The 20,471-nt window shown below is 44.1% G+C and overlaps 1 protein-coding gene across 15 annotated transcripts in view; it reads left to right on the top strand.

The window, feature by feature from the left end:
• The first annotated feature begins 311 nt into the window (after positions 1 to 311).
• FBXL20 (F-box and leucine rich repeat protein 20) overlaps positions 312 to 20,471 on the top strand; it is a 44,023-nt gene continuing 23,863 nt past the window's right edge. For 3 of the 15 annotated variants that reach the window (XR_012651744.1, XR_012651743.1, XM_075036475.1), the window contains exons 1-3: positions 1,299 to 1,652; positions 1,761 to 1,807; positions 17,421 to 17,482. Coding sequence is in view for 8 of the 15 variants with exons in the window: in XM_075036475.1 (XP_074892576.1) it covers positions 1,421 to 1,652; positions 1,761 to 1,807; positions 17,421 to 17,482 (341 nt within the window). In the remaining 7 variants the exon portion in view is untranslated. Of the gene's footprint in view, positions 351 to 543; positions 765 to 1,204; positions 1,653 to 1,760; positions 1,808 to 6,800; positions 6,849 to 7,694; positions 7,793 to 17,420; positions 17,483 to 20,471 lie in introns of those variants that run through there. The other 12 variants (XM_075036480.1, XM_075036476.1, XM_075036472.1 and 9 more) reach the window with 11 other exon arrangements.

Below are 20,471 nucleotides of genomic sequence, written 5' to 3'. Positions count from 1 at the left end.
TCACCGCGACGTCACGCCAGCCGGGCCCGTGATTGGCCGAGCCCCGCGGCCTCCCCGCTCCTCCCGGAAGAGCGCGAAGGGGCGGAGGACACCGCCCCCCCCCCCGGGACCCCCGGTCCCCGCGGCGGCACCGGGAAGGGGGGGGGAGCGGCGCGCCCCCCCCCACCCCCGGATATCAGTGGGCGGATCCTCACGGCCCCCGGATATCGCGGGGGGGGGGGGTGTCCTACAGCCCCCGGTGTCGCGGGGAGGGGAGGGGGCGCCCCTCACAGCCCCCCCCCCCCCCCGGTAAGACCGTGGAGGGGGGCGACCCTAGCGGCGGCACGATGGGGGCGGCGGCGGCCTGCGGGGTAGGTGGGGGCGGGGGGGGCGCAGCGTCCCCCCTTCCCGTTCCCGTCCCCCCCCCCTCCGCCACCGGCCCCGCTTCCCCGCGCGCTGTGTTTCCCCCCCCCCGCCGCCGCCGCCGCCGCGCGCCGTAGCCGGCGCTGGCCAATGAGCGTGCGCGTTGCTGGCAGGTGCGGAGTGTTTTTGTTTTGGGTTGAAGTTGAGGCCGGAGGAGACGCGGCGGCGGCGGGCGGAGGCCGCGGAGCCCCGGTACCCCCTGCCCTCCTCCCTCCGCCGGCCTTCCTCCCCCCTCTCCCTCCCTTCCCCCCCTCTCCTCTTCTTCCTCCTCCTCCTCCTCCTCTTCCTCCCCACCGGCCCCGCCCGCCCCCGGCCCCGCCATGCGGAGGGAGATGAACGGGGTCACTAAGAGCCGCTTTGAGGTGAGGCCCCGGCCGGCGAGGCCGCCCGGCCCGGCTGAGGAGACGGGGGGGGGAGGCCCGAGGCCGCAGTGGGGGTGGGGGGGCGAGGCCCCCCACCCGGGACAACTGGTCATCGCGGCCCTGTGGCGAAGCTGGATGGGGGGGGGGTATTTATGAGTGGGGCTGGGGGGGCTTTACCACAGGGCTGGGGTGGGGGGAGCCCCACGGGTGTGGGCGTGCAGGGAGGGGGGGCTCGGGGCTGCTGCCCCCCCCCCCCCCCGGGTGTGTGTGGGGGGGTGTTGTTGGTGTGAAACTTCTTGCTCCCCCCCTTTTACATCATCGTGCTCCCCTTTATGTCTGGCGGCGTTGCCTCGTCAGATGTAAACTCCCGTGGGGGGGCTGCGGTGGGGGGGGGGATGCGCAGGGCTGCTGCCAACGTGTTGCTGCGGGTGTGAGCGCTGGCAGCGAAGTTGATGATGGAGCAGGGGATGTGGGAAATCGAGCCTGGAAAACAAGACAGCCTGGCCTGGGCCGGGAGGGGCTGGGAAGCGGGGGGGAAGGTGGCCCCGGCGTGTCTTTTTTTGGGCAGTAGCCGGGAAAAATTTGATTACGGGGAGGTGGGGGGATGGAGAGGACGGAAGGAGCAGAGGGTAAACAATAAGATCTATTCAAAGAATATGGCACAAAGCAGCCTATCGAGCCCGGGCTGCTTCCAGCTCTGCATTGTTGTAACAGCTGTCTTCCCCGAGTGGGGGAGGAGGTTGGTATCAGGAGTGAGAGCAGCAGGGTTTACTTTTCATCGCTGTAAGAGCCTGTTGTGGAGGATGAAAATACCTGCCCGTTCCTTCTCTCGACCGCCTGGCTCGTGTTGTGTGCGAGGACAACATGGGAGGAAAAGAGCCTGGAATGGTAAAGATGTGGCTGTGTGTGTGTGCGTCCCCTCACAGAGAGGGGACGGGAAGGCTGTCAAGCGAAAATACTGGTTAACGGTAAACTGAAGAGTGTTTGGTTCCACAGAGAACAGCGCGGAATTCCCCAGGAAACTGGCCCTGCAGTTGAGAAAGGTGCAGAAAATAATGGTTTTGTAATATTGCACATGAAATTGTTTTCTTCCTGTATGAAATCCGTATCAGCCGCTGTAAATAAGTAGCAGCTTATCTGTTCAGAATGGTTTCAGGTTAAACTGTGTTATAACATTCATGTTTCTGTAGCATCCAAACGATAAAAACATTGCACTAAACCTGGGAACTCAGAAGGCTGCATGCGTAACGTGTTTTATCCGGGGTTATTGTTTTTACCGTTCTAGTCTGTTCTTGGCTGCACAGATTTTTTTATTTTTTTTCTGAGAGGGTTTTTTTTTTTTTATTGCTGCAGAGCGGCTGGTTACAGAGCAGAGTAGAGAATAAAAACATGTTGGTAGCAGTCTTCTGTGGGGAAACATCTCATACGGCAACGACCTTTTCTGCTTGCTTAGCCTTTGTCTCGAAGTACTAGAGTTCATTCCAGTATTGGGAGAGCTTTTCATCAGGGTTGTACCAAAGCAAGATTAACCCAATTCATTGTGGAAGAAGAGTGGGGAAGAGCTTTGGTTTGCTTGTTTTGGGTGGGGCTTTTTTGCTGGAATTGTATGTTGCTTTCTTCCTATAGTAAAAAATGGACAAGTTGAAAATAAGCAAAATGTTCAAAGAGTATTTGAGTTCTAAATTAATTTTTTTTTTTTACTCTATATTTGTACAGGAAGAGTCAGTGTATTATAGAAAGGCTTACTTTGAGCTACAGGAAGTGCCTTTAAACATTATTCCGTTTCTTGGCTATGTTTTGGTTAGTGAATCGAGGGCATGGTTTTATTAGCCCTAGCATTGATTATCTCTGACCCACTCACCTATATATCCTGGAAGGGACGAGTTTAGAACTCTTTTGCTTTAAATACATGGGTTTCTAGTGAGGGTGTTTTGGTCTGAAAAGCTTCTAAACTGTTAAGGTGTTCACACTTGCAAATAGATTTATTTTTCAGAGGGGAAGTATGCGTAGAAATTTAGCCATGCTATCTAGAAAACTGTTTGTAATGTTTCTGCTTTAAAAGTAAAAGTCCTATTCACTGACAAGAGCGTGCCTTTTAGTGTAATAGTTCATATTTAATGTGACATAAGGACAATTATGCAAAAATGTGTTGAGACTGGAAGCTGCTATTCAAAGTTGTTGAATATTGTAAGATCAACGAAGACAGCACGGGGTTGAATGCTTGGTGATTAGTACTCCTCCTACATAGCCCTCTGCGTTACCTCTGGATTAGACACAGAGCTGACTGCCGTGGTAGTTTCCTTGACTGAGGAGTGGTAAGTAGGGCCTTTGAATGTCTGGAGTCTTATCTTGGGGTAAAAATAGCTTGATGTAGAGTTCTGACTAATGTGTATTGTGTCTGTTTCAGACTTCAAATAACGAGTGAGTTATTGAGGGGGAGTTTGATTTGGGTTTTCAGACTTAAGTTTGTTGTTTTTCGTTAAGCCACGTAAACAGATTCCTGAACTATTGTTGTTGGGTAATTTTAAAATCCAATCTAGATTGGATTTAATAATCATTTCTTCTTACTGTAGTAATAAAATATGGTAATGGAATATGGGCTAAGCTTCTTAAATTTGACTTGCATATGGGTTTCTGGTACGTATGTGTAGCCAGCTGTCTGTTCCAGTGAGAATGGAACTCTTTTCTTTCAAATGAAAGAATGAACTCTGGCATGCCCAGCCAAAAGAGCATATTCTAAGTAAGTCCCTTTATAGGAGGTGTGGCCACCACAGAGAAAATAACCACTTACTGTAGCAAAGCAAACAAAAAGGGAAAACATTACCCAGATTGACTCCTAATTTTCTGTGGTGTTGGTTTAATATGGAACATGCCCTGACAGATCGCAATCCTGGCGTATATTTGGGGTTTCTCTGCTTCCTGTTGTACCTAATACATGATGCCTGATGAACTACAACTAAATAATAGCAAAGAGGAGGGGATGTCATCTCCTGATGCTTTTGATTGACCGGTACTCTACTCTTTGAGGGCTTGTTTACCTTCCGAAGGCTCTAGTTCTCATCACTCCTTTAATCTGTCTCATCCACCTTCTTCTGGCCTGGGATGTCATCTGGAGACCAGGTGTCTTAGGCTTGCTTTCACTTACTCGCTTCTCTCACTAACTCATCATCAAAAAATAAACAACGCCTTCTAGGACAGAGTGCTCCTCTGAGCTTTCTGGTTTTCGGAGTGGATGTGGTCAGGCGGCACCGCTCTGAGATGGTTAGCACTTGCATAGATGCGTGTACAGAGCTGAAAGAGGTGATCTGGCACAAAACTACCTGCCTATGATCAGGAGCAGCGTTTTATATGAAACAGTGGCTTCTTTGGTGTTAGACCAGCCCTGGGTTGTGGACATCTTCAGCATGAACAGACTCTTGGCTTTTAAGCTTTCCCCGTGCAGGGATCTCTTGCTCTGCAGTGTCTTGTGTTCCGTTGAGCCACGTTGTCAGGCTTAAATAATTATAGTTGCTTTTTTTCCAGACTGTGAGCAATACATGTAGTCTCCTCTACATCCTTAAACAAAAACAACAACACAAAAAAAAGCACCATCCTTTCCAGCTTCCTCAGGGAGTCTTCAAAACCTCCAATTAGCAGGAGGTGATTCTGGCTGTAAAGCATTTCTTTATGGGGCAGTTTGTCCTATTTAAAAAAAATTTTAAAAAGTGTGAACACCAGGGATGTATCTGAGGAACAAACGTGTACGAGCCTTGCGACCACCTTCAGTCAGACAAATGCATCAATCCAGTGCATTTCAGAGCATTTCTCATCCTAGATTATGGGATCCTCAATGTGAGGGATTTCTAACTCTTCTGAACTGTGCTAGTGGCTTCCGTAGTTCCTAGGTCTTGCTTGACTTTAGATCTGCCATGAAATGAGGTAAGCTGAAAGCAGAATGAGAAACTTGAAATGCTTCAAAATTGAGTTGCCTTCTAATAATTAATCCTGTCTGCGTTCAGAAAGCTGAATTGAATAATCTCAATTACCCTAATCCCATTTTTGAATCTGCTGGGCTCCTGGCCTTTAAATGCTGTTTCCATATTTCAGGGTTGCTTGGCTTTACAGTTTAGAGCTGATCCTTTTGGGTTTGTCTTTGTTCCCTTTGCTGGGCTGCTCCTGTGCTTCGTTCTACCCTTCTGGTTAGGGCTTTGTTATTTCAAGCAATGGAGGTTGTGTAAACAGGCAGACACAAACAAAGCGGGCAGGGAGTATCGATAACTCTTTGCATCCCACAGTGTCTCTCCTTGCTGTTTTCTAGCAGAAACTTGCAAAAACTGACGTTATGCTTACCATGGTGTTTCATTTTATATGGCAAGAGAAACTGTTGCTGATATAGCGCAGTGAAGACATGAGGTAGTGCAGTTGAAACGAAATGGTTTTGTTTTGGCAGATATCTAATAATGTGGCTCATAAGTAATGAGAAACACTGTCGGAATAAAAAATACAGGTTTGGGGGGGGTGTCAAAGCTGATGGCTTTTCCATACTCTTGTTCACTCCCCCTACCTCCGTTTATTTTTTTATTTTGGCGTTACCTCATGCCACACTTATGTGTAATACTTTTTAAGCCACCACTTCTTTTTTTGGCAGATGAATAATAAAATGTTACTTTATTGTGTACAAAGTGGTTGTTTAAACATTAAGATAGTGAGAGATGTAAACCATAACTTGTTTCACACCCCCACTGTGCTGGTCCTGTGGCTGTGTTCTGTACTCTAGTAGAGAAAAGGAAGAATTCAGCAAGCTGTGGAAGCAAAAGTCAAATTAGTTGCGCAAAATATACTTGACCCAGGCTACAGGGAGACTGAGAAGGATTAAATAGGAAGGCGGCTTTTTGTTGGAGGAGGGGGCAATGGGGGGAAATCTTAGTTGCTCCGAATTTCTCCTTCGCAATCTATGTGCCGTATATTGCCATACAGGTGCCGTATAGACTTGTTGCCAGAAGCCAAAGAAAGCATAATTTAGGGGAAGCAGTTAATTATAAAATTGACCGATAAAGAAAAGGTATTTCAGAAACCAGTTCTGATTACTTTTCTTTTGCATCTTTTTATTAAATTAGCGCTGGGGGAGGTTTCAGTCTCCCAGCTCTTTCACCTTGTAGCCTTTGTACTAGGCAGCCACAAGCACATCCCTGCCATAATTAGGTAGAGCAACAGCTTTACAAGCGTTGGATTATGTGTGTGCTTTGACCTTAGCCCGTGTCACCTGAGAGACCAAGCTTGTGTTGCAAATTTTTTTTTCCCCAATTGAGATTCTCTTCTTCCTTCTTCCTCTGCAAAGAATTGTGCTTGCGAGTTGGGTAACAGTGGAAATGTTGGCCCTGGCAACAGTAATTTCAGCAGGAAATAAAAGCAGAAATGCCAGAAAACCTGTATTTTCTCCCCCGTCCCTTGCTGACATTTGTGCAGTGAAGAAAGCTAGGGCAGCACCCAATAAGGACTCGTCTCTCACTTGGCCTGAGCTGGGTGAAGAGCAGGGCGTTGTGTTTGGGTTGGTTTGTGTACGGCACTGGTGAGGGCTTTCCTTCCAGATTAGAGGTCCGTGCCGCTGTGGTGCCGAAACAGGGGTTCCCCAAGGTGGTTTCACTTGGAGCTGGAGATTGGAGCAGCCGCTGCAAATGATGGCTCAGGGACCGTGTGTGTTCCCAAGGAGAGGTCCTGGACTGCTTGGGCTGTGTCTGTCTTGCATCGCAGCTTGCATAACAGGAAAGGGAGTTAGAGAGCCTGTATGCACGGGTATGTCTCATTTTATTTTAGATACCATTGTTAATTGGGGCCTGGGATAGATCAGGTAATTATTGTTTTCGTGTTGGATTACCTTGCTGTGTACTTCATTTGACTCATACCATTATGAAAGTCAACCCAATGAATGTGTTGGCCTTACTGATATGGTATGAAATGTTTTAACCGCACAGCTGTGCGGAGGGGCCCGAGTCTTTGTGTGGCTGGGGGTTGTATGTACCTGGCTGATCTGTCAGTTTTGCTTTCAGATTGACCATCCTTTTGCGTGTGGTAGACTCGCCCAATGCCCTTCACACCTAATCTCAGGTAGGGGTTTTTTGAGACACCATCATTTGACTTAATTTCCAAGTATATATGCCTAATACTACCATCATCATCTTTTAGGTAATACAAACCCAATAGCGAAAAAAGCTCATTACCAGTAATGTAGAACTGTAGGCTTTGGAGAGGGGCAGAACTATAAGAAATTTGTTTATCAAAGAAGCCTATTTGAATTGTGATGAGCCTTGGTACATACTTGGAGAGCTAGAGGAGTCTCAGTTTTGGCCTGAAAATATTGAAGCATGTCTCCATTTTTTGTTGTTTTTTTTTTTTTTAATCCATTCAGAGGGTATTTGTAGTAAACAGCTACCCTGCTAAAATGAGCTTCTAAAGAGAAAAAAATAGTGATAGTGGGTGTTTTATAGCACAGTCCGTGGCCATAGGCTGCATCCCTGTGAAGTCAGGAAGTCTTTGTCTTATTTATACTCTCCTCCTTTGTTGGTCTTGGATGTTGTTTTTATGGGCAACAGTGTATATTTAAAACTCTGAAGGGTGTGTGTGAGAAAGTAGCATCATTTTAAATCAAATATCTGTAATAGGTCATAAAATACTTAGATGACCACTCGTAGGATGCTGAGGTTTTTAATGGAGCTAAAAAAAGTAGGTGCCCAAAACCAGCTTTGATGACCGCTTATGTGGTATTTTTGCTTCTCGCTGCTTGCCCTGTCCATTTAACGTATAATGCCAACTAACTTTGACCTCTGCTGTTCTGGGACGTGTGAGCTCTCACTGACGTTTTCAGAGAGTGTTTTTCATTCAGCACCAGATACAACTTCTGGTAAAGACAAAGCCGATTAACTGCAAGCTTCTGCCTCCCCAATCTGTCACCAGGCTGCTTCAGGTTCTGCCCTGCGTCCCTGCCAGGACTGCCCAGTGGAAACTACTCAGATGTGTATCTCCTGCAGCCTGTGTCAGCTGGGAGAAGTCGGGTAACTAAAATGCTGAGAATGGTAGTGCTGGTGGTGTCTTGTAAATTGCAATTTAAAAATGAACACAGTGAGCTTTTAGGTGTAGTTGTGGGATGCTTTGTTTGTGGAAAACTGTCTCGGAGCCAAGACCGGGATAGAAGAACAAAAAATGTATGAATGTGCCCTTTTGGTATCTGACACAGTTTCTAGTTTTTTTAAAAAATAGGATATAGCACGTATGGTACTTCCAGTTGAAATGGTATTTCTTAAATCAGAAGTAGTCTTCTAGTATCTTACCTGCACACCTGACTTTGAAGTTTTACTCTTTGAATGCAACAACATGACCTTGTATATTTGCACATAAATCACCTGATGAATTTCTTCTCTGTGGCAGTTTCTGCGTTACACTGCTACGTCAGAGGTGTGTGCAGCAGGCTATTCTTTATCATGGGCTTGATTTCTATAGGGCTTTACTAATTTTTTGTTCAGCCTCGTGCTTTTAGTGTTGCTGATTCAAAAAAAAGAGGAAAAAAAAGGCTATTTATTCTGTTTGTTACTGAATGCAGAATAATCAGGCTGCACAGAAAGATAGCTCATCCATACCCCAGCTATTTATCGCCAGCAGAAATTTAAGCTTTTCCAAAGCAACGACAAGCAGATGAGGAAGAAGTGATGTGACGGTGTATGTCGAGTAAATTGCCTATTGAGCTATTTTTAGGAATATTAAGCCTATAATAAGCCTTTTCTTTTCGGCCAGGGTCTATTTTGTCTCGGTTTTGTACTGCTTAGTCACGATTTTGTTTGAGCGGAGCCCTGGTTGTGAGCCAGGCTGGGCGAGCGTGCCTGTAGCATGGTGCGTGGCAGGAGGGCAGCCGGTTGCTTCACCTTCCCTGGTTCTACTGACACAAATGCTGCAGGAGAACGCCGGAGCATCACGACTGCTAATGATGGAGCTTGTCATAGCAGTGGCTTTATTCGACAGCCAGCCATTTTCCTTGGAGACTTAACACAGATTAAACTGGATGGGCTTTTAAAAAAAAAAAAAAGTGTTCCTGTGTAACTAAAGGCTAGAAGGAAAATTCACCCAGTCTGAACTGCTTGTGGATGTAAACAACTTTATGCTTTGTATCGTGTCCTCCAAAGAGTCTTGTATTTCACTGTCACTTCTGTGTGACATCTTTGCAGTGTAATTTTTTTCTTTGCCTCCAGTAAGGCAGCTCAGCCTGCTTAAACTCCTGCTTCCCTTAAATCTTGTACTGGGGAAGAAGCACTTCTGAACGAATAGTCAATGCATGTTGGTTATGTTTCTGTTATTTAAGCCCTGTAACAGTGGTAGAATTTTTTTCCAAAATGAACAGAACTAGAGGCGAGGTGTTAGTATATATTGACAGTTTGTAAGAAGTCACTACAAAGCTTCACTGAGTGTTTCCAAAGGAAATAGAGAGTGAATTTCACATTTTTCTTGGTTTGTGTTTTATGCTCAGCTTTTTTTACTAGATTGGAGTTGTGTGCTATGAGCTAGGTTTGGCATGTGTCTTGTCCTGTTTCAATGACTCTTTACTTCTTCTGGCTTGTTCATCTCCTGCATATGAACCATAGCAGATAAAAGTGATATAAATACTACCAGTAATACTAGATTTTTGGATGTGAGCCAGCAGCTGTATAACTGAAGAACACCTCACAGGGCATCTCTGACTCGTCAGGATTTAAACTCTTTGAATGAATTTGCACAGATGTTTCATTTCTTTCACTTCAGAACAGCAAAAGACTCTCTTATGGCTCTGAAGTTTCATGTCCAAAGTGTCTCGATGATACAGATGGGTGGGGATGTAAACTGACAAAATATGCCAGCTACATATGTAATCCCTGATTTATGATGGCAACTGTTGATTCCCCACCTTTCCTAGTTTAAAAACAGTTTCCAGAATGCATTATTTACTCTCTAATAATTGTAGTCTGTTTTCTGTCTTGGTTTTAATTGCTTTATTTCCTGTGGTTATAAGCAGTTGTGGAGGGTCTGGCCAGCATTTGCTTGTGAACCAAGGATAGTAGGCTCTAGGTCCGAACAGCAGCTGAAATTTCATCCTTAGCACATGGTTACCTTTTTCTTTTGTGTTTGTAAGGCTGCTGTAAGAAGTTTGTCTTGCACCATTTCTGTTACACAAGTAAACTAGTTGCAGTATTTTAAAATTATAATATTTACTAATATTTCATAGACTTTTTTAAGAGGGTATGCTTTTATCTGTGTTGTTTATTTTGCATGAAGTTTGCTTCATAATAGAGATGTGAAACACTGTATTGATTGTGTTTGTACTTACTTTGAGAAATTTATAGTTTTCATTTCCTGCTGCCCACCTGCATGGATGTGTGTCTGTTGTTTGGTTGGTTGTTTTTTGTACTGAAAACGGATGTCCATCTTCTTTCTTTCCCACTCTCTGCATCAACCTGATTGTGTTCTCAGCCTGGCAGTGTGCACTGCATTTTCTTCTTGGGCAGTTTCAGATTTTTGGTCTGCGTTCTCAAGGGGCTGGGTGTGCCAGACCCCACGTTATCTTTCACTTGAGTGAACATTATGGTGGATAACTGGGGGTCTCTGGTGTAACGACTGACTCCAGTGCCTTTGCGAGCCTTGTAGCCACTGATTCCGTAAAGCTCCAAATAAGCTTCATCCCTTTTTCTCCACTGAGCTTTGAATTTTCCACTTTAGGAGAAAAGTGTTTGAGTTCAAAGTCCGCATCTAGGCTAACACTATGTGCTCTGTTGTTGGCTTTGGCACTGATGCTTCTAAAGTTAAGCCTTGTGTGATTTTTTTTTTTTATATATATATTTTTTAGATCAACCATCCCCCTCCCCGTGCTGATGCCAGATGCAGTCTCGGTTGAAAACCAGCTGTGTTTGTCGGCAGTGCAGTAAATACTTCCGCCCTAGCTGATGTATGCAACAGCTGTATTGCATTGCTGGCTTGCTGGTGTTTAGCTTGCATCAAGTACAAACATGGACAATTACTTGATATCCTGTTAATGTTGATGGTAGCATGTTTCTTGTCCAGCTGAACATACTATACTATTAACTTAAGTCCTTCAGTACTTTTCAGGACAATACAGGTCTTGAATACCACTGCCTCAGTGCATGACCATGTTTCTGTCCGGGTAAAAGAACATGGAGAGGGATGGTGCTCCTTTCCTCCTCAGTACCCATAGCAATATAAGTTCCTATGCAGCAACAAGCTCTGCAAACAGTCAAACTGAAAATGGATGAGTCCTTGTGATCAACCTGGAAACTTTATGCCAGTAAATTCCCTCACATTTGTTGATAAAGTAGGATTTTGGTGGCACAGGGACATCACACTGTATGTTGGTCGTTCAGGTTCTGAAGTTCCAGCATCGGAGCTGCTTAGAGTATGTGAGTGTTTGTATATCTTAGAGATGTGCCTTAATTGTAGACCACCCGTGTTACACTGCAGATCAACTGTCCTTTTGCTACTCCTTATCTCTAGTGGGCAAAATTCTGTGGAACAAAATGTTGGAAAAAGTGATGGTGTTTTTCATTGTCTGCTGTTGTATAGGCAAGGCAGTCTGGTATGTCTTCATGTCTAAACTGCACTTTATTGAAAAAAAATCCCTGCTGCTGTTCTAGTGGAAAGTCTTTTTGGTATGTCAGACGAGTAAACTGTTATTCTCTTAAAAATGCAGCCAGGAATTTAAGAATTGCTTACAAAGAGTAGTTTTGAGCATTTAGGGTAATATAAAATAAATGTGCTTTGTGTTCTGTACCTTAATACTCCTAATTACTTCCAGTAAACTGTAAATGTTGAAATAAGTTTCTAAATGAGTTCTCAAGTGTATTTTTCCAAACACAAAAAAGTGAAAAACAAAACTTTTGTTCCCCATAGGAACACCCCTCCAGCCCTTCCCCAACAATAAAATCAAAACCATTGCCAGATGTGACATTTACAGGAGAACATTGCCCCCTCCCTCTGCCAGCCCAGACCACAGAAGAGCTCTACAGCCAAGAGCTTGCTCAGAGCCAGGTCCGTAGCAGCTCATGTGGAGTTTTTCCGGCTCTCTGTAAGCCGGGAAAGACAGCTTTGTGCCAATATGTGTTTGGAGACTTTCCGTGGAACTGGGAGTACAGGGAGCGTAACTGTTCTGGAAGCAAAGATTTAAATTTTGCAGAAACTGTTGAATGAACACTCTTTTCACTGGAGAAGCTTTTACTTGCTGCTGTGGAGTAAGTCAATCAACCTGATACTGAGACCTCCATATAAATACAGCAACTTTTTCTTAGATGGAAACTTCTAAAATACAGCAAAATAAGGTATATTAAGTATGGATTTCCTGAAAAGAGCTGTAGGTGTTGGCTGTACCACCTTCTGTATTGGCATATGCCAGTGACGCACATTTGTGTCATGTAATAGGGAGAAGTTGCACAGTCTGTCCATGAACACAGCAGCTGAATCAGTCCAGCATGTGGACACCTCATTTACATGCTGAATATTGACCAAATCTGTTCACCCTGGGCAGGATGGATAGTGTAGCACCAGACCTGAAGGAGGGAACCAAGACGAGTCTCCATGCTATATGGCTTTTGAAGCCTGGTCCATGACAATGCAAGACTTGCTCAAAGGCTAAATGAGTGGCTGCAATAATGACACAATGCTCTACTTTGTATTTTAACTCAAATCATGCATGCCTGCTAAGAGTTGCTTCACTTACAGAGCTTGCATCAGCTGTTGTTCATGTCCCTCTTTGCATGTGTGATGAGTACAGTACATAGTAGGTGTTTCTTGTGCAGGGACACTCATAATTATACGCTGTCATCCATTGCACACTGAGCTACGAAGTGCTGTCATCTGGATCCTGTGTTGATGTCATACAGATGACCCAGTTTGGATTGCTGTGCCCTGTAATGAATGGCTGACACGACCAATGCCTGAATAGCGACTCTGTCTTCTACACTGTTAGCAGTGTCTCGCAGCAGATAAATCTGTTTATTAGCCCTGCACAGAGCACTTGCAGACTGCTGCGAGACTGGGAAACCAGATGAATTGAACCAGTTTGCAAAACTTTTAATATTCTGAAAGGCAAGGGAAGAGTTATTAAAACAAATGGACGATTACATGTTGTGCTAAGTGACTTCAGTGTAAGGCTGCAAGAACTGTATCTTTTATCGCTTTTGTCCATTTGTTTTCATAAATTTGCTTGATTTGAATGCTTCTGGGTGATAGCGCTCTGGAGGGCAGCACAGCAGTGCCCATAAATGTGTCCTGGGAAGTACGAGTTTTCAGTCAGCTGGGTTGTTATCTATGGGCTTTCAGTTAGTGTGGGAGAGTGCAGGAAAGAGTGCTTGAATTCAGGGGACAACTAGTGGATGTAGTAAACATTCTTGTGGTTGACTGAAGGTTGGATGATCCTTGTCTTCGCTGCTAGCTTTTTGGGCCATCTACTCTTAAAAAAACTATGGCAAAACAGGCCCCTCTGGGTGCACCTGTCAAATGCTGAATGCACTGGACTACTCTAAACTGGGAGCCAAGTAGTTACAATTCTCCTTTTATTGAATAGTAAATGGTGTATTAACATTTTAATTGGTTTGTGAGATAATGGATTGATTTATGGATTAAGCCCCAGTTTTGTCATTTCTTTGGGCTTGCAAAGTTGGTTACTGACCGCTGGAGTTGCAATTAGATGGATCCTGTTTATTCTCCCTTTTGAGCCCCTGTTGGAATAGGGACAGTATTTCCATGGCAGTGCTGTTGAAGTGTGTATATGCAAAATACCTTATGGATTGTAAAATGTCTTTCTGTGTGAAGTATAAAACTGCTAGCAGACATATGCCCTGGAAAACTCTGCAGGTTCTGCCCATTTTCTAGCTTTGGTGGAAGAGCTGGGCAATGCAATATTTGCAGGAAAATTAAATCATCTTATAACTGAGCAATGACCAAATCCTGTGTGTGCTCTAGCACTGCATAGCTCCAGCTGCCCAGGGCAGCAAAGCTATCACTTCCACTATCTGTAGATGTTGCTCTGAAGGGCAGTAAGAGATTTATAGTAAAATGACTAGGAAATGCAGCATTCCATTATAAACTTTGTCCAGTTCTGGTGTTTTGGCAGGACACATTTTCCTTTGCCTTGTAGCAGATTATAGCAACCTATACTAATTTAATACAAGTTTAAGTCTAGTATCTGCTTCCGTGGTGTGTGTTCTAGATTTATTACTTGTGTTGTAGCTAGAAAAAGCTGTTTCAGAAGAGAGTAGTGCACTGCTGGTCTGCCTTCGTCTTGACGGGTGGAAGAGTAAGAGGAATTTCATCCTCTTCGCCCTTCCATTTCTTCTGTGTAGGGGATGTGGCTTCACACAGCAGCAAACTTGATGCTTTGTGGAAGACTCTGTGTTTTATACAGACTGCAAAATTTACATACAAGAACAATATATTTTTCTGTACCCTGTCAAGAATAACTTACTCTGCTGCATAACACCTGGTATTGAAGGATGTTAAAAGAGATGTTAGGAAAAGCAAACTTAGGTCATTTAGTTTTTATCCCTGGAAGTAATTTCAAAAGCCTCGAAGTCTAGAATAGCCTCTAACACTTTTTCAGAGTAGGTTTATTCTTGCGCGGACTTGCCAGAAAGTCAAAATGTCTGTTGGTATATTTAACTAGCTATACATGCTGCCATGACTAGCAACATATCCCAATTCCAGCCTATTTTCACCCAGCCTCTGTCATCTGAGCACCAAGTTTTGAAGGAAGGCTTGAGAAAATAGGTCTGGTGATGTACACTGGCACTTCACAGCCCTCCAGTGGAGGGGGAATTCCAGAGCCAAGGTTCTCCCTCGGAGCACATCCTACCCCGACTCTGTCACATTTAAGTCCAAGGACTTTTTTAGTAAGACAAAAACCAAATGTTCCTGTAGTATAGTACTGGTCAAAGGGTAGCTTCTGCAGAAAAACAGTTTAAGGCTTTGATTTGTACTGGATTCAAGATAAGCTTCTACTGAGCAATGTAATAGGCAGAAGTCAAGAAGTTACCTGCATTTTGCACAAAGCTGTTTATGAGTGTCCTTGATGTACAATCTCAGTTAACAACTGGCAGTGACTATTGCCTGCATTCTCACAGTACAATTTGAATTCAGACAAAGCTTTGTTGCCAATACAGATGAGACAGAAAAGGCTGGCTGGCTGCTTCTGGAATCTCTATTTTAATACTTCCTGCCCCTTGCCTGTTCTCTTCTAGTCTGGTTCCTTTTCGGAAGTCTCCTACTGCTGCCTAATTTGCTCCTTTAATTTCTCTCACCCTTTTTTGTGAGGGAAGTGGAGGCTGCTGGTTCAGATGTAAAATTCTGGCCTGGACAATAACGGGAAAGAGGATAGATCTGCCTGTTTACTATTGGTCTTGTAACTGGGGGAAGAAAAATCATGATCTCATTTTCCCATGAATAATTCCTCTGCATTTCTCCTTCATTAGAGCTTTCTCCAGAAATTCCTTAATTTCCCAGCTGATCAGCTAAGCCATCTAATTAGATGATCCAGTCCCAGAATGCGCACATGCGTTAGCTCCTTTCACAGCCTCGGCAATGTCTGTCCTGACCCGCTGTGGCACTCCGCAGTTATCTGCCAGGTGTCAGATAGCATTCGTGACTGAGTCTGAACACAGTCTTGACTTGAGGAGATGCTCTTCTGCCCTAGTCTCTGAGGGAACAGACTTCACAGAATTTGTGTTAGCTGGGGAAATGGCAAAACTTCCATTTTAATTATCTGCAAAATGGGCTGAGTAGTTGTGTGTCTAGTGGACCATTTAGGACTTGCTAACTTGTGATATCTTCTGGTGGGAAGTGATAAAAGCGTCTGTGGGGGGAAAACAACACTTTTCTTCTGTGTGACATTTTGGGAAAGAATGCTGGAGAGTTTGTGTCCCACTTGAGCATCGTGCTTCAGTATCTTGAGATAATTAAAAAGCAAACTGTGATTTAGAAACACAGCTTTTAAGTTTGACTCTAAAAGCATTGTTTTTAGTGTTCTCTTGCAATGATGGCATTATTCTGTTGTCAGTTTGTTATCACTGATTGGAGCGTATTAAAAAGCTACTTAGCGGCAACACGTTAGCTTTTCGCATTAAGCTACGATGGTTTCTTTGATAGGCGATGGGGTTGGATTGATGCTCAGGTACAGAATATTTGCTGCTTGGAGAAGCTGGTGCCTGTCAGTGAGGCCTAGCGTACAGCTTCATAAGCCACTAAGATCTTACTTTCCTTTTTTAACTCTTAATCTGATCCTCTGCCACTCAAGTGACCTAGCTGATGCTGGTTTTATTTGCTTTGCATATATACAACTAAATTGATTCAAACCACTTAATCAACCGATTAGAATCAGCTTTTTCAGGCTGTAGTTTCAGCAGCAGTTTTTACCAGGTGTGTAGCTCAGGAAGATCAGCTCTTAGTTATTTCAGAGGTTAAAGAGAAACTTTATTAATGAAATTAAAGCTCATTCTTATTGTTCCCTGCTTTCCTTTTGGAAATGTTGAAAGCATGCTTCTAAATGGAATGAGACATCACTGCTCTGCAGTCTTAGTTCACAGATCTCTCTAATCATTCCTCCCACAGGCATGAGTGTGTGGAGGTTGGTTGGTTGTTTTTCACCATGGCAAGACAATACCAAGTCTTTTAAATATATGTAGAGACTTCTTAAGAAACACATGAGGCTTTGCTGTCTGCTTTTCTTAGGACTCATTTGAAAAAAGAAGTTTCTCTCAATTCTTTCACAGCTAGTGAGATTATTTTAGCTGGTCCAGAAGTCCATTTCAGATTTGTAAATTGCTGGCCACTATAATAATGCTTTTCATGAAAAAGCTTGTGGGGTACAATAAATAGCTCTGGCTTCGTTGCCTTGGAAGAACACAGTGTTTTCTCAGAATCATCTCTCCTCCTGATGCAGCACCAAAGATCACGTCTCCCTTTCAACCATGCTTCATGATTAAAAAAACCACTGTCTGCCCCTAAGCTCCTAAGGGCTGCTCTCAAACAATATGCTGTGAGAATGATATGGGTACTGTAATACTTTTTCGTTAGGCTCCTGTTCACCAGCAGTCTGCTCCCTTTTCTGTTACGGAAACCAGTCCTGCTATGGCTGCATCTTCAGCCTCCCTTTGTTGGATGTTGGGGCTGCTTGATCACCCTTGTCATAGCCCTTCCCTCCCACCCATTTGCCATATGCTTGTTTGGTGCGTAGTTAGACTTTATGGTTTTAAAGTGCCGGTGCTTTGGTGTACCTTCACAGAACCGTGACACAGATGGAAGCCTGTAGTAATGCTGTAGGTGATACCTTCCTATAGTCAGTGCTAGCCGACAAGTATGCCCTAATTATCATTTACTTTAATAGATAAATTAAAAATCTCAGCTTATATTTAATACATCAATCTACAGAGCATTCTTGGACCATTTTTTAAACTATATTGGATGCAATATTCTATCCAACTGTGGTCCAGTCCAGGAGTTTGAAAGCTTGAGCGCAAAGTTTCTTTTGAGAATTTATTGGGCCAGATGTCTCTCTCGAAATGGCCTCGTTAACCAGCAGCTTCTTCCCTAGAGTAAAGTAGCTTTTGTTTGCTTAATGAAAATATATGGCTAAATTGTTTAAATTGTTTTTGTTTACAGATGTTCTCAAACAATGATGAAGCTGTGATCAACAAAAAACTTCCAAAAGAGCTGCTGCTTCGGTAAGCCATCTTTCACTTTGTAAGCTTGGAGACTGTGTTGTGTATTGTTATTTGCAGCCAGTACTGATTTTGCTGGTATGCTCATAAATCATGAGCTTACATTGGGTCACTTAAAGCCATAGACAAACAGAAGCAGATCAAAGGTCTTCATCTGCAGCAGTTTATGCTAAATATTATTAGGTTTTGTTTTCTAAAATGCTAAATTAATTTGCTGGTTGCCTGTTTTGTAGATGGAAGAACTATAGGACTAAACAAGTCCTTAATGAAAATAAATGGTAAGTATGGGCTAATGTGTAGAATAGGATTTTGCCTCTCTCTAAAATGTTCAATTTAAAAAAAAGTTAGTTCCTCTGCTCCATGGACACTTGAGTGGACTTTGTCCTGTTCCTCATCAATGAGACAGATGTTCAGCACCTGGCAGGATGGTCCTGTTGGCAAATATCAAACAGATCAGACTTTGTGGATCTTGGTAGACAGCTCAGCCCTCTCCCTCTGCTGCCCTTCCATATGCACACACGTATGTACCTTTTGAAGTTTGCCTTCCCCTGTGCAAGAGTAGTGTGATGATGTGTGTGTGTGATTGTACCTCAGTTGTCACAGTTTGGCATCTTGAAGTAAAGTCGTGTTCGTCAGTGCTTTAAGCTGAGATGCTAGACTGTAAATGGTGAAGGCAATTGCAGGTGGCAGCTTGAATTATTAACACAAACAAAATTCTTACACTGCAAAAAACTGTAGTACTGTCAACACTCAATGGCAATAAAAAGTCCGGGGAGAGGAGCTCTGACACAGGAAACTGCTTCTAGCTCACTTGTGGAATAAAATGAATAGGGGAAGAAAGTCTGACACTTTTTTTTCTTTCGACTGCACTGTTTCCTCTGTAATCTGATGCAGTTTCTTTTAGTCCAGTATTATTCATCCAAAAGCAAGATGTATGGCTTTTAGAGCCCTTCTTGTTAATAATGTGGGTATTTGGTTTTTCAGCCTAGTATACAGGCAAATGATTGTCCATGCTGTACAGAGATTGCTGTGTAAAAATCAGCATCCGGTATGTGGAAGAGAGAAGAAATCTGCGGGAAGAGCAGGATGGAGTAACAAACACGATAGGACGCCCTAGTCCAGATGAGTTAGCACAGGTTTTTTGCAGATGACAGCAGTTGTCTTCACCCAGTACTTGCCCTGAACCATTGGCATGGATGTGTTGCAGCAAAAGGGGAATTTGAAGACTGAGAAAAACGTCTCTCTGGATTTTCTGAGAGAGGGATTCTTTTTCTGATGGCAGCAAGTAGGTGCTGCTATTGCAGATGCAACAAAAATAGGATTTGCCCTTGTGGTAAAGTGACAAGACACAGGTAGACTGGGGACAGATTGTGAAGAGCCACTGACATGTGAGCCAAGGAGTTTGTGTGGCATAGGGAAAGCGGGGAATCTGGTAGAGAAAGAAGGTCAGGGGGTGGAATTTAATTGACATTTTGCATGGTCTTCAGGGGAAGAGGTGTGTGGTCACTGGGCTCCCAAGGAGCAGGACCTTGATTAGAGCATGGATGAGCTTTCTGGTAGATCGGTCAAAGTGGAGTGATCCTGAGTGGCACCAATAAGCACATCTTGGTCCGTAGGAGGTAGCTGGTGTTGGGGAACACTACCAGACAATTGGAGAAGGATTTGTGGTAAGTAGGAGGGAGGGTCCTGCACCAAGCAGGGGATTTTGTCAGTACAAGCCACAGTGGCTGATTTCTCAGCAGTATGCACGTTTCTGCCCTGCGGAAGTGTTTTGTCTTTTGTGTCTTGATATCACTAATCATCCTAACCTGCTGTAGAACAGAGCAAGTGTTCAGGATTGTGTGGAACCTAGGAGAAATCAGGAGACTGAGTTTATAAATGTTAAAGTTCATAAGTAATGGTTTTGAGAGTTGGAATTCACTGTTAGCATACTGTGAAAATTAATTAGTGTGGATTGACAGTGCAGCCTTTGAAAGAGAAACTTGGATGCATTTATCTGCAGGAATCTCCCGTAAATGAGTGTCACTGTCTGCAAGACAAAGACTTATGTGTTTAAGCAGTGCTACTGTGTAATGTCTTGTTCTCTGGTTTGTTCATTCTGCAGATGGCATTGGATGTCTCATGTATGTGGTTGCAAAGTGGAAAGCTGTACTTGAGCAAAATAAAGAGTAGGAGGATATAAAAGGGGTGAACAGCAGCCTTTGTCACACCCCAAGATACAGAAATGTGCAACTCCAGTAATGCTTTTGTCTGGGAGGATGGGGTGGAGGTGTAAAGTGCTCTGGAGGGTTGTCCTCAGAAATCTCTCTTTTAAACGTGTCTGATTCAGCTGTCCTGTCACTTTCTGCCCTACCATGATGCTGGTAATGGTGATGTTTGTCTGGCATTTCCCTGAGAGCAGGACTCTAAACAAAGCTGTCCTGCAGCACGTGGGTAGAGATCAGCTGATGGCTCACAAATCCTTGTCCCGATACTGCCATACGTGCTTCAGCTTTGTCTCCTGCCAGCTGAGTTTCTAGGAGCTTACATCTTTATACGTGAATATACCTTTTCACAGTTAAAAATGAGCCAAACCAGCAAAAAGCAGAATTCTGTTCACCATCCTCCTTCCTTTGCTGCTCCCAGCAGCTCTTTGGGCAGCATCTGGCTCGGTGACTGAACGGTGAATTTGTGGTCCACGTCGGCTCTGGCTGTAGTCATTTCCCCAGAAGAAGCATCATGTCCCTGTTTCCCTGTGCTGGCATTAATGATGCCCTGTTGAAAAGGTGCATTCATTCTTTGAGGGCTGCTTGCCAGTTGCTTTTTGTCCGCAAGCCAAACCCCTACCACAAGCCTGGATTTTCTGTGGCAGTGGTGGTCTCTGCTGGTTTCTTGAAGAAGGTTTACTCTCAGCATGACATGGGGCTGCTAAACAGCTTATGCTTGGCAGGGTGAAGGGGCCTGGGCTGCAGGAGTTTGTCTTTTCCTTATTGGTTCATGGGCAGGTCAAGCA

The sequence above is a fragment of the Buteo buteo genome, chromosome 9 (assembly GCF_964188355.1).
Source record: "Buteo buteo chromosome 9, bButBut1.hap1.1, whole genome shotgun sequence".
Lineage (NCBI taxonomy): Eukaryota > Metazoa > Chordata > Aves > Accipitriformes > Accipitridae > Buteo > Buteo buteo.
This window is presented reverse-complemented; position numbering and strand designations above follow the sequence as displayed.